At 60.2% G+C, this 13765-nt stretch overlaps 1 protein-coding gene and 1 long non-coding RNA gene across 2 annotated transcripts in view; both read left to right on the top strand.

Annotated features, from left to right (window-relative positions):
• Positions 1-33: 33 nt before the first annotated feature.
• Positions 34-2870, top strand: LOC129392787 (uncharacterized). Its single transcript, XR_008619388.1, has 3 exons — positions 34-189; positions 636-754; positions 1475-2870. It is a non-coding gene; the product is annotated as an uncharacterized lncRNA (long non-coding RNA).
• Positions 2871-4029: 1159 nt separating this feature from the next.
• Positions 4030-13765, top strand: part of LOC102994725 (kinesin-like protein KIF18B) — a 30340-nt gene continuing 20604 nt past the window's right edge. The window contains 7 exon segments of the mRNA XM_024126802.1: positions 4030-4164; positions 5195-5310; positions 7069-7638; positions 8941-9029; positions 9980-10116; positions 10328-10453; positions 11522-11716. Of these exon segments, the coding sequence (XP_023982570.1) occupies positions 4030-4164; positions 5195-5310; positions 7069-7638; positions 8941-9029; positions 9980-10116; positions 10328-10453; positions 11522-11716 (1368 nt within the window).

Below are 13765 nucleotides of genomic sequence, written 5' to 3'. Positions count from 1 at the left end.
TCAGGTGGGCCTACCGCTGACCGTGTTTTACAGTGGTGAGAGTTGTTAGTTCCGTAAGTTCTCTGCGACTCTACCCACAGGAATTAGTGGAGAGAAGACGAACCATGATGGAAGATTTCCGAAAATACCGGAAAATGGCTCAAGAACTCTATATGGAGCAGAAAAACGCACGGCTAGAATTGCGAGGAGGTAACTTTGTTAGCCAAAGACACACTCTTCAAAGCGTATGGTTGAAGTGTTTTTCCCTTTTTTCATCTTAATTTCCCAGAGTTTTCAGAAAACATCAAGTGTTGCCTAAAGATTCTTAAAAAGAATCTTTCAAAGGAGATTGTGGCTTGCGGTATCTTAGTTCCCTGCCCAGGGATCGAACCCGGGCCCTGGCAGTGAGAACGCCGAGTCCTGAACACTGGACGCCGGGGAATTCTCTCTTTCAGAGTACCTTCAAGGGAATCTTTAAAGGACTCTTGAAAAGCACTGAGAGTTTCTTGCTGCCTGCAGGTCAAGGCCATAGTCCTTTGCAGGGGACCTTGCTGTGTTCACATCGGCCTCTTGGCGCGGGTGTGTGTGAATGTGTCCCACAAGTTTTCGCCCCCGTCTGCACACGGTGTGACACACGCCCCCGCCGCCCCCCGCAGGTGTGGACACTGACGAGCTGGACAGCAACGTGGACGACTGGGAGGAGGAGACCATCGAGTTTTTTGTCACCGAAGAAATTATCCCTCTTGGAAACCAGGAGTGACTTGGGAGCGCGGCGGTAAGCCTGGAGACGGGGGCGTGCGGTGTCCCGTCTGCTCTTCCTTCCTGTTCTGTTGTCCGCAAGTCAGAAGGCAGCTCGTGCAAGGCGGTGAGCGAAGCCCACTTCCGGGGCTCGGGGTCAGCCACGTCCTTGCCTGCGAGCCGCGGGGAGTCCAGCACAGACCCCGGGCGTCTGGAGCCTTTCATCTGAGGGCTCTGGGCCTCAGGCGCCCGTAAAATCCAGCAGGGCTTGGCCATGGGTGAGAGGAGGGCCGGGGCAGGCACTGGCGGTTGATGCCTGGGGAAGAGGAGGGAGGCTTTGCTGGGAGAAGGCCTCGGGGTGTCCAGCAGAAAGGTGGGCCTCACCAGCCGCAGCACCCGTTCTGGTCCGTCCCCGATGGTCTGAGACGGGAGCCTCCAAAATCCCGTCAGGCGCAGCCGGCCCGCAGGCTTCAATAACAGAGAAGAGACGTGGCGGCTCTGGACCTCAGAGCGGACGTGTGTGGGGGAGAGGAGGTCCGGGGCTTCGTGCCTCGGGGGTCCGGCCGTGCTGCCTCCGCGGCAGGGAGAGCGGGGGTGGTGGCTCCCCGTCCGGGCTGCTGGTGCTCATCTGCAGGCGTCGGACCCGCGTGGTCCCCCCGCTTGCCAAGGACGTGTGCCGTGCGCCCCCCACGCGCGCCCGCCCGGGGCCGCGGCCGCGGCCGCGGCCGACCGACCTGATGTAGTTCCCTTGTTACAGGACAGCGAGTGGACGGTGTCCCCTTGTTGCAGCGTCACCGTGTGTTGTGCTGGAACCGAGGTCATCCTTCTGCAGAAAGCCTGCCCACTGCTGACGTTTCACCTGCGCTTTCTCTCGCCCGGGCTGTGGCCGCGCCTGGGACTCGCCGTCTCCACACGTCGCCGTGCCTTTCAGCCCCTGGTACCCAGGGTGGGGGAGGTTTGCCGGCGCTGCTCTCGGTTTTCTCTCGCTGGGTTTCTAATCGCGCCCAAGACTGGGCCCCGCCTCACGCGGCCAGCGCCCTCCACAGCCGCGCGGGGTCCCTCCAGGGCTCCCTGGCCACTAGCAGGGAAGCCGCTTGGGGCGCCAGCGCGTCCCCCGCCATTCAGGTTGTGACAGGTTCTCTCAACAGGCTGAACGTGGAAATAAAAGCAAACCTGTATGAAAAAGCTGTCTTTCTCCTGTCTTTGAACGTAGATAGCGGCCTCGACCTTCATGCTTCTCCCGTCTGCCACAGTAGCAGCCGCCGCCGGGCTCGGTGCGTCCAGCGCTGCGCTCGAGAGGCAAGGAGGGGCCGTCAGCCTCCCTCCGGGTTTCCTTCTGCTTTGCAGCTGAGCTTTGAAAAGTGATGCGTCAGCCCGCACACAGTTTCTTCTTTTTTAGTTTTCTGTTTCCTGTGCTTGTCGGTTCACCTGATGAGGAAGAACCCTTTAGCCTTTTTCTCAGTTACACGGGTTTGGAGACTTACATTGACAGTTGTCACTTTAGCCACTAGTATGTGGTCCTGTTTGAATATTTAACTCTTCCCCCCGCGGAGGAGGGAGTGAGCAAATCCAGGTAACTCAGCTCGTTCTCACCTGCAGTGTCCTGCTGCCCTCGGTGCCTTGTGAAGCGGCAGCTTCTTCCACCTCTGTCTCTTTCTCTCCTGGAACCTGAAGCTTAGTTTAAAAAGCAGCGAAGCACGGAACAGGTGCACTTGGAGCTCACAGCCGTGACCTCTGTGTACAGTGGACAGACCTAAGACGACCTTGGGGGGCAGGAGACAGGCAAACGCCTGCCCCCGCAGCCCGGCCGGCTGGTGCGAAGCGGCCCCCGAGCGGCAGGGTCCCCGCTACCCGGCCTCTCCCGTGTGAGCCGGCGCCTCGCGCTCTTCTCCTCTCCGGGCCGGGCCTCTCTCCGCGGCCCCGCGGCCTGCCGTGTAGCTAGCTCATCCCCGCGCCGCCTCGGAGTCACAGCAATCCCTGTTTCCTTTCACGTTCTTTCAACTTCACTGTGTCGAGACCTAGTTTCTCTAATTTCATGGCAGTAAGAAGGAAAAGGCACATGGTTCTATCACATTAACAGATTTTTAACAGAGCTTTTGAAAGATTAACTTTTCACTGTTTTAAACTGGCTAGTTGTAACTTTTACATAGTTTGTGAATAAAAATTTCTTAAGCAATCGTGCTTGCATTACCTCTCTTTTTCTGTGAACTGGGCGTCCCAGGGCCAGCCCTTTGTAGAAGAATTTCCCCACCCACCCTGGGGCGGGGGCAGGCAGTGTCCCCAGCTCGGGCATCGGGGTGGGCGCTGGCCACCCGGCCACCCACGCGGGCCTGCTCGCCATCGTGTTCAGAGCAGTCAGGATGTGAGGGATCTGCCCTTGTGTCGGAACCCGGTGACGTGGGCTCTCCAGCAAGTTCCTGGTGGGTCAGAGGCCTGGCCTTTGGCAGGGAGCATGCGTGTTAAAGGGGCGGCCCTTCCCCGGCCTCGTTCGTGTGGCCAAGGAGTACTGGAGCCCAGCACTGACCTGGGTGCGACCAGCACACTCCTGCCCGTGGACAACCTAGTGACCGGGTGTGGCCGTTCCCTGCTGCTGCTGGGCTGGCCGGGCTGAGCCGTGGCTGGGGTGAATGGGCCTCTGGGTCCTCTGTAGCTCAAGCCATTAAGTTAGGTTTCTCAGATCCGAACTTCATGGATCTGGTCTCTCCGTGATTTGTATGAAAATGCAGCAGCAATTTACTGCACCTACACCCGCCCTGGCTCTCGTAGGCGGGAACAGTGCTGCTGTCCCCTGGCACTCTGGTGAGCTGCGTGGCTGGGCAGGTGCAGCCTGCTTGGTTCACCGTGCAATGACTTCCCTGGAGACTGCGAGGGAGAAGTTGAGCGCAGCATTTAAGCAGTAAATACGCCTGATGGTTAATGGGAGTCGGGCCCTGGGTTGTGGTGCAGACTGGCAGCGTGGGAAAGGGGCTTAAAAACCATGTCCTAAAAATCAAGAAGACCCGCAGGTCATTTCAAGTTTGCTTTAGAAATGTGTCTTTGGGGAGAAGTACTCCTAGGGGATTATTTCATCAAATGTTAGCTGGTGGCACGTGTCCTCCTTTGGTGGGGACAAGCCTCCAGGGCCAAGGGCCAAGTCTGGTGGGTGCAGATCTCAGGCAGGCGCACCTGCAGACCAGGTGAGGCATGTAGGAACCCTGGGGTTGCCAGGACGTTAGGCGAGGGGCCCCACCCGAACCACGTGGGCAGTCCCTGACTTGCTGAGACACTTAAGGACCAGCTGGGCTCCTGGGGCCCTGCTGATGTCAGCGGGGCATGGTGGGGCTGACAGGCAGCCAGGTCTCTCCTGCCAGTATAGCAGGGAGCAAGGAGCTCGTGTCTCCAGCCAGCCAGCCCTCCCGCCGCACTGCCGGCCCCTCCCCGGCCCAGGGCAGCCCAGCCGTGAGGGAGGTGGGGCCCAAGGACCAGCCGCTCACGGGGAGGGTCCTCCTCCGCGTGCCTGGCCAGCGCCCGGGCTGCGTGTCTCAGGCTGCCTGACCCACTGCCCCAGGTGCCTGCTTGTCACGGGTCAGGTCTCTGTCGTCAGCCCGGGTCCCCGTCCAGGGCTCTGCCCCTGCTCTGCTTAGCCTTCCCTCGGGGGACCTGGCGACCCCCTGCTCCCCACCTCCAGATGTTCCTTCACCCCTGCCCTCTGAATGTCACGCCCCAGGGAGCTCAGGGCCTGGGCCACACACCCCCAGATGGAGTGGCGTAGACACCCCCTACCCCGGCCCCATCAGGCCCCCCGAGGCCTGTCTCCTGGGTGACGTGGAAGCTCAGCCCGTTAGACGGGGGTGAGCAGAGGCTAGGGACCTGCCCCTGACCTGTAGGCTGGTTGTTACAGAGAGACCCTGTCGTATCCCCGTCCCCGTTCAGGGAGAACTGTAAGCTACCGTTTCTGCCAGGAGGAACTTTCCCGTCTCACAGACAAGAAAGCAGAGGCCCAGAAGCATTGTGCTGGCTTGCTGGCGGATCATAGCGACTAAGGAGGATTCGAGGCCTGGGTCGGCGCGATCCCAGAGGGCCTCCCGTGGGACTCCCTTAGGACTGGGCTGGAGGTGGGGCAGAGAATGATGGGAAGCAGAGCCCAGGGGTTTTCTACTGAGGAAACCAACTTTTGCTCTGCAAGTGCTCACAGCCTGCGTGAAGCTTTGGGTCCCTCGGGCGGTGGGGTAAAGAAGCCGGGGTGAGGTGGTAGGACTCCTTAGCCGCTGTGTGACCTTGGGCAAGTTACTTCACCTCTCTGTGCCTCAGTCTCCCCAGTTCAGACTAAGGAGGGTGACCTGATCACAATGCTCCTCTCAGCACCATCGTGAGCTGTGAACTGGAAGTCAGCACCCGGTGGGGCCCGGGGGTTCAGCGGCCTTAACCGCTTCACCAGGGGTGGGAGGCTCCTGGGAGGTGAGCGGGAGGTTGGGCCGGGGTCTCCGTGCCCTGGGAGGACTCGGAGGCAGCTGCCGCCGTGTCCCGCCAGCAGGTGGCGCTTCGGACCCGGCCGCTCAGCGACGCAGACCGCGAGGAAGGGGCCTCCGTCATCGCCCGCAAGGCGGAGACCGGGTGGGGCTGTGTCAGCGGTCGCGGGGCTCGCCCGCGTGTGATCGCCTCCCTCCCTCCCTTCCTTGCGGAAAACGTAGCATCGGTGCTCACAGTGGCCGGCACGTTCCAGGCGCTGGGGTGGAGCCGGGGGGAGGGGGACTCAAGGGCCTGCCCCCCACGGCCCCAGCTCCCTTCCTGGTGGGGGTGGGGTGGAGTGTGGGCGTCGAGCAAGAGAGAAAGTATAATGTCGGGGAGCTGAGTGCACGGAGAAGAATGGAGCGGACAGAGGCGGTCACTGACGGCACGTTTGAGCAGCCTGGGGGTGGGGGGCCGGCGGTCTCTAGGGAGGGGCGGTCCGGAGGCCTCTCCAGGCCCTCGTGGCGGAGCGGGAGGGGGCGCGGGCGGGGCCGGGTGGAGGGCGTGAGCCGGGACAGGGCGGGAGGGGCGGGCGGCGCTTCAGCAGCTGGGGGCTAGGTGTGCAGGACCCGGGCGGCACGCCGCCACGCCGCCACGGCGCCAAGGATTCCTGCTCCTTGGGAACCGGCTCAGAAGCTGAGCTCTCAGCGCGGAAGTGTCGGTGCCCGTGCTCGTCACTTGCCAGCATAAATGCCAAATCTGGGGTAAAAGAAAATTGAATTGCATTTCCCCATTTGTCACTCGAGAGGCGGCTTTACCCAGGATGTGCGTTTGCGCTCCAGGGCAAAGGACCCCGGGTCGGGGGATGGGGGCGCCAGGGGCGGAGCTCGGGGGTGACACTGCAGGATGATGAGTGGACAGTACGTCTGGGGGGTGTAAACGTGCCGAGGGGGGTGGGCAGAGAGGCTGGTGTGGATTCGTGCTGAGTTCCTGGAGACCTAAGCGAGTAAAACCCGTTGGGACGGTTGTTATGTTGGGGGGACCAAAGTCTTGCAGGAAGGGATTTGGCTGAGCTCTGAAGAGCGTTTGCATAGATAGTCTTAACGAGGAGACGGCGAGGCTCTAAGTAAATGTATGACATGACTGCACTGGGAGGCGGGAGGTAGGGGCCGGGGACGTAGGGGCCCGTGTTCTGTACAGACAGGGCGGAAACAGCCCGAATGTCAGCCACAAGAGTAGGGCAGCTGGGGCGGGGCAGGAGCTGCTCTCCCACAGGCTGACAAGTTTTGAAACTGTGCACCTCACTCATTAAAACGACACAAGTTAGAGGAAGCAGGCAGTGCCCTTGGAATAACTGTTAAGGCAAACAATTTGCTGGAATCCATAGCGGCTCTCAAAGTCATCTCATCAGTCCCCAAATCTTGGCACGTCCGTCACCCATCGTGGCGGGGGGCTGACCTCCCAGGGAGCTCTGGCAGCCCTGGGTGAAATGGGCCGGTGGCCGGGTGGTGGGGCTCTTGCTCGGCCCAGTCCTGCCCCTGAGACTCCCCGGCGCACCCCAGGCCCCGCACCAGAGTAAACAGCTCCACTGGTCTCCAGCTGCCCTGCCCCTGCCCCCTGGGAAAGGCTCCTCTGAACCTCCCGGTGTCCAGAGGCGCTCCTACACCTTACTGTATAATTACATATTTACGGGAGAGAGGAGAGGCCCTGGGGAGGGGGCACCCAAGGCGCTCAGAGAGACAGCGCGGAGCTGCAGAGCTGGATGGGTCCTGCCCCCTCCAGGCACCTGCGGCCCCCTGAGCAAGAGGTGGTCGGGCGGGCGGGCGGGGAAGGCCTATCCCTAGGGCGCGTGCAGATATCGCGGTAGCCAGGCCTCCGGCTAGGTGCCTTACCATCCGCAAAGCCCCTTTTGCCCACCTGCAGGTGCTACTCAGGGCGCTGTGGCTGGCGGGGCTCTTCACGGAGCCCTCAGCGCCCAGGCCGGCTGTTCATGGGCGTCTGGGCTGCCGTCCCGGCCGGGCCCGAGGGATTCGGCCTTGGTTGGGCGCCGGTATGTGAGGACTGCAAGCAAAGCCCAGCGGGCCTGGGGGCTCCCAGTCATGGCTTCGGGGCTGCGGCAGCCAGGAGTTGCTGCACCCTCAGGTGGAAGTGGAGAGGCTGCCTGGGGGTGAGCGCAGAGGCCTGCAGCCCTTCCCAGATCTGGGCCGAGCCCCCGGATGCCCCCGAGCGTAGAGGCCAGGCCTGGGGTCCTCCCTCCGCCCTGATCCTGTGCGCGGCCCCTCCCCCGAGCCCTGCCTCTCGCCGCTCCTACGTGGTGGTGTTCACGGGCCCGGCGAGGGCCCGGAGGACACGCTGCACGCACACCGGTCCCGGGAGAAGCCCTTCATCTTCGACCAGCACACCTCCCAGCTGCCCGGCCCTACCCACCACCCCACGGCCCCGCTGGGCCAGGCCCGCCAAGGGTGTCCTCACGTGGGAGGACTTGGCGGCCAGGTGACCTCATCCGTGACGTCTCACGGGGTCTCCCTGACGAACGAGGAAGCTGGCGCTCTGGCTCACTCCAGGGACAGGTAGCAGACCCCTTCCATGGATGCCGGGGGCCGCCAGGTGCCCGGGCTTTACACGCATTCTCATTTATTCCTCCGTGTGTCCACGTGTCCGTCTGTCCACCCACCCGTCCGTCCAACAAAGCCGTGTCCTGTCCGCCACGGGGCTAGAACGCACTCCCTGCCCACAGGGGCTCACACCCCAGCCCGGGAAACAGGCCCAGCTCTCTGAGCAGACAGGTTTCTTCTATTGCCGAGATCTTAATGGCATCGGAAGTAGAAGGGCCAGGTCATCGTCAGTTATCGAGCAGCTGCTGCATGCCAGGTGCTGCGCTTAAGTGCTTGACACGCCTTGTCTACTAAGCATCACAGCAACGCTGTAAAATACACGGCGATATTATCCCCACTTTACAGGTGAGGTGCTGGCTTAGGGAGGTCAGCAACTGGCCTGAGGTCACACAGCTAGAGAGCTGCGGAACCAGGACAAGGTCCCGGACAGTGTAAGTCCAAGGCTGGAGGAAAGCAGCACCGGCTTTGGAGTCTGTCCAACCAGGGCTCAGGTGCTTCTGACTCGTGTCACCAGCCAGGGCTGTTGGGACAGTTAAGTGAGATGAAGAGCAGGCCCAGAGGGGGTTCAGGGAAGGCAGAGGAAGGGGGACCGTCCTTTCTATCCAGTCCAGCCAGACGCCCACGCCCTCAGACACCAGCCCTGGAGGTGTCCTTCCTTGAATACCCCTGTGGACAGGGAGCTCACTACCCACACACTCCTACCGCTACGTACTGCTGCCCTAAATGAAATTCCGCCGGCCCGAAACTTTCACTCCCTGGTCCTAGTTTTGTCCCATAAGAGGAGTCATAATGCCCTTCCCGGATTTCCCAACCCCGTCACTACTTTCCAGTCCTTTGCATTCTTTCTGATTTCTCTCAATTCGTGCAGAAGCCCTGGAAAGGACTCATACCTGTTTGGTACCAAACCAGTCAGGCCGCATGGTGGGAGTTATCACTTACATTCTCGTGCGATCCTCCCTCACCGTGGTCTCACCGTGGGGCTCGGCGTGGTCCAGGCGGCTGCCAGGACTGGGGCGGGTCTCGTGCCGTGGCTGGGCTGGCTGCCACTGTGGAGGTCCCTGTCCGTGTCCAGGGGGAGCAGGGCGTTTGCAGGCACCACACACCTGTCCTCTCCAGACAGCCAGGTGCCCGACTCTGGTCGGAGTGTGCATTTGCCTGTCTTCCTTCCGTCTGTCCGCAGGAAAGATGTGTACCTTGCCACACCCCAGCACTTAGTGGAAGGCGTCATTTCTGGATACAACGCGACGGCGTTTGCCCACGGCCCCTCAGGTGCTGCCAGAGGCCAGTGTCCCGCGGAGGGAATGAGGTTGGTGGCAGCGGAGCTCTTCCTAACAGCACAAGGCACCTCGTATGTGCTGGCCTTGCGCTGGTCCCTCTGCATCCGTTGGCTCCTTTGGTTCTTTCGACAGCCCTGAAAGGCAGGTAGAACGATCCCCCTGTCACACATGAGAAAACTGAGGCTCAGAGAGGTAAAGGGACTTCCCCAAGCTTACACAGCTGGTAGGAGTGAGTGTGGAACTCAACCCAAGCCTGCACCTTTCTGCCCATGAGAACCGCAGATTTCTCCTCTGCAGTTACAAGTTGGCGTCGGCAAACACTCGCGAAGCTAAGCTACCTCTCCGCCTGAAAACTCGAATCACAGAGGGTCAGAGCTGGACGGGCCTTAATCCCCTCCCTATGCAGGTGGGGAAACTGAGGCCCTGAGAAGCCTGGTCCAAAGTCACAGCTTGTTTATGGCATTCATTCATCCATCCTTTCATTCAACAAACATTAGGAAGCACCTGCTAAGTGCTGTGCTCTAGCAAAGGAAGAGGGCCATCTGGTCCTTCCTGCAGGACGAACGGGTCAGGAGGAGGTGAGGATCCTGTGAAGAGGGACTGCTTAGAAAGTTTAACACGCACGTTAATTCTCCTATCATGAGAACAACACAAACACCTTAAAGCGAATTCGGAGAGAAGTACGGACATCCCTCGGGCCTCCCTCTGATACCGTCTGCACCTTCGCTTTGTATCCTCCCGCTCTCCCAGGTTTTCTTCCCCAGAGTAGCCATCAGGCTGTTCAGACAGGGTTTTTTTGGTTCTTGTTTCCAAAATGGAAACTGAGCATGTCAGAGCAGCCAGGGCGGTTGGCACAGTACAGGCGGCAGGTGTGACCAGGCTCCGGGGCCCCGAGCCCAGATCAGAAGCCCTGCCTTGGTGGGCATCCCACACCTCCCGCAGGTGCCAGCAAGACCCACACGACGCTGCGCGTGGACACGGGGCCCGGCGTCCACCTGCAGATGCTCACTGACCTCTTCCAGGCCATCGAGGAGACCCGCGAGAGCTCGGACTGCAGCATGGCCACGTCTTACCTCGAGGTGAGCCGCCCGCCTCCTCGGCTGCCCTGTCTGCAAAACGGGCCTGATCATGAGTGCAAAGCCCCACGTGTTACCCCAAGGGCCCCCCAGCCTGTGGGAAACCTCAGGGCATCCCAGACTTCTCTGGAGATGCAAAGCCCCAGTGATAGGTAAGCCCCTGTGCTTCTTTTGCATCAGACCTACTGCTTCCAGCGTTTCTGTCTCATCCCAGATTTATAACGAAGTGATCTGGGACCTCCTGAACCCGTCCTCAGGGTTTCTGGACCTGCGGGAAGATTCTAGGGGCAGCATCCAGATCGCAGGCATCACGGAGGTCTCCACCTCAAACACCCAGGAGGTGAGGGTCACAGGGGCCCACGGAGGGACATGTGGCTCCTCCACGGCAGCCACGCTCACCAGCGCTCACAGAGCAGAGCCAGACACACAGCTCCAAAGCTGCTCTCGAGCTAAGGGAACAGCAAACTTCTGCACCACGTCCCCGCTCTCCTCACCTGTGCTCAGGGCAGACATCACCAATGGATCACGCACTCTTCCCTCTGCGTCCAGATGCAGGTGGGGATTCTTTTTTTGCAGCACTCCAGGCAGTCGCAGTCAGAGTGGGCTTCAGGTCTGAAATCTGTTTGCCATCTTGACCCTAGGTATGGCTCCCATAACGAGGGCGAGCTGTAAACATTTCTACAGCCCTCTGTCTTTCTCTCTCCCTCCAGTCTCTCTCTGTGCAGCCCTTGGGGTGGGCCTCCCATCTGCTCAGAACATTTCAAAGGCTCCTGATTGCCTCTGAACAGCATGGACTCCTCGGCCCCCAGGCCCTGGATGACCATGTGCTCTAGCCATGCTGGCACAGGCATGAGGCCACCTGCCCTTAGCACCATCCCTCATGGGTTCCAGGTGCAGGAGGGGAGACGTCTTGCCTATTCTTTAATAACAACAGCCATATGAGTCTCTCTCCACAATGCTCTGTGGTCCTAGCATGCCTGGCACACAGTAGGTGCCCAGCAGAGGCTCACTGGCTTGATTTCCACAGCTGCTCGCGCACAAGTGGGTTTCAGGCCACCCGCCAACTCCAGCAAATCTGTACAACTGCCTGGAGTTCCATATGTAAAAGGGCTCAGTGGGGAAGAGATGGGTAATCCATTGGTGATGTCTGCCATGGGTAGAGGAGGCAGAAGTGGTGATACAAGTGTCAGCAATCTGCCATTCCTGCTGGATTAGTTGATTAATTAATCTCTTCATGCCACAAACCAGAAATTGCTCCCACTGGATGCGGTTCTGCCATCAGCGTCCCAGCCGGGGAAGAGCTGCCTGAAGGAGCTCGGGAGGGCACCTCTCTTTCTCTTGTTCTGCAGGGAGCGTGTGGCCACTCAGGGGCCCTTGACCGTCTGCCCGCTTCTGCCTCTGTCCTCAGACCATGCAGCTCCTCACCAAAGGCAACTGGCAGCGCACACAGGAGTCCACCACCACCAGCAAGATGTCGTCCTGCTCCCACGCCATGCTGCAGGTCACCGTGCACCAGCGCAGCCACGGCACAGACATGGCAGAGGAAGTGCACACTGGGAGGCTCTCCATGGTGGACCTGGCGGGCTCGGAGCTGGCGTCTCAGGTTCCTGTCCTCTTTGTCTCCGTTACTTGCCTTGTGTCCATCTGCCCTTTAGTCTGGGAGCAGGACCCTGTCCGTCCTTGTTGAACACTGTCTCCAGCACCTAGGACAGCACCCGGTCGAGGGGAGGTGCCCGCTACACGTTTGCGGAGTGAATGAATTCTCAGCAGGTATTGGGGGTCGCTCGGCGGAGCCAGTATTTAAGGAGGGCTTCCTGTGTGGCGGGCTCTCCCGGGCACCAGAGACGTGAAGATGAGCAACCCCCAGACCCTCACCCTCGGGGAGCTCAGAGCCTCTGGGGGCGGGCGGGAGACAGATGTGTAGCTGGTAATTAAGCACGGGGAGTCCTGTGCCTTGAGATTCGGGGTCACACAGAGGCTGTGGAGCCCAGAGGAGGGTGGGGCCCCAGGGCTGAGCCTGAAAGGTCATCAGGAGTTAGGCGGGTGGACGGAGCAGCGTGTGCGGGGCGGCTGTCGGGACGCCCCCCAAGGACCTGCCTCCTGCGCCCGCGCCCCCGGCTCGCTGTTCTTGTTGGCACCCGTTGCTGGGAGTGAGGGCTGCTCGCCGTTGCCCCAGGGGCCGGAGCAGTCTTTGAGGACAGGACCCAGCCCAGCGCCAGGAACAGAGAAGGTGCCTGATGGAGGCCAAGTCAGAACAACCGTAATGTTATCGACAAGGGACATTCTCACGGCCCTCTAATGCACCAGGCACTTAGTGTTCACCATCCACCCAACCCCCCGACAGCTGTAGGGTAGGCGGCCTCATGCCTGGTTTACAAATGCACGGCTGAGACTCGGGGTGGTGTGACTTCGCCTGCACGAAGGTTTCAGGTGGAGCCAGCCTTTGACCTGGAGGGATCTGGCCCAAATCCGTGCCTTTCACTGATGATATTTGTCCTCCAGTTTGCAGGCTATGCTCTGAGTCCTTGGGGTTTGTCAGTCATTGCATCGCTTCATTCAGTCATTCAGTCATTCACCTGCCCTGCACCTGGCCCTGCCCTTGGTGCCTGGGCTGCTGAAAGGAGCAGAGCCTGGCCAGCTGGCCCAGAGGCCGACAGGTGCAATGTATTGTATTAATATGGTATGAAATTTGAGGTACAGTGAGGCCAACAGATCAGAGGATGACTGCCATTGAAGAAATAGTTTGCTACTCACAGTTTCCAAGAGGAGGGGGCCGGAGAAGCCAGGCCGGGCCACGCGGGGAAGCACCAGGGTTGGTGGGGAAGACACGGGCCAGAGCCTCTCTCGTGACTCCCATGGGAAGGCAGGCAGAGCACTGGCCAGTTTGAATAATTCCAGCAGGCCCTGGGGCAGAGGATGTCTTTGGTGGTCTGGTGCCGGCCCTGGGTGACGAGGGCAGGTGGACAGTGGCCCAGAGTGTGGGAGCCCCAAGGAGGAGGAGGTGGGGTGAGGCCTCTGGGTTGGCTCGTTTGCTTTTGAAAGGTGTGCTCACGGGTGACTTGTTTGTTATCAGAAGGAACTGGCAACCCTGGGAGGGGCAGCGGGGCCCCAAGATGACAAAACATTAGGATACAGAAAATAAAATAAAATACAGAAAATAAAATACAAAAAATAAAATAAACATTAGGATACAAAAAATTAGGATACAGATATAAAAAATAAACTAAAAGACATGGTTCATACACAGACAGATGTGGGTTCAGACAGGTTCACGTAGACCAAGCCGAGCGTGATGGAGCCCTGGGAGTCTGCCTGTGCCAGCTGGACTTGGCCATGTGCTCGGGGGCAAGGTGGAGACCAGCCTCCTCAGATCGTAGCTCTTGGAGAGGCCACTGGACAGGGGTTCAGGCCCGAGGTTCTTGCTCTCCCTCTGCTCCAAATAGCTGTGTGGCTTTGGTCAGGCCCCTGTCCCTCTCTGGGCCTTGTTGGTTTTTTTTTTTTTGCGGTACGCGGGCCTCTCACTGCTGTGGCCTCTCCCGTTGCGGAGCACAGGCTCCGGACGCGCAGGCTCAGCGGCCGTGGCTCACGGGCCCAGCCGCTCCGCGGCATGTGGGATCTTCCCGGACCGGGGCACGAACCCGCGTCCCCTGCA

This window comes from Physeter macrocephalus, chromosome 14 (genome assembly GCF_002837175.3).
Source record: "Physeter macrocephalus isolate SW-GA chromosome 14, ASM283717v5, whole genome shotgun sequence".
NCBI classification, from domain to species: domain Eukaryota; kingdom Metazoa; phylum Chordata; class Mammalia; order Artiodactyla; family Physeteridae; genus Physeter; species Physeter macrocephalus.
The sequence above is the reverse complement of the archived record's forward strand: the minus strand, read 5'-3'. Positions and strand labels throughout refer to the sequence as shown.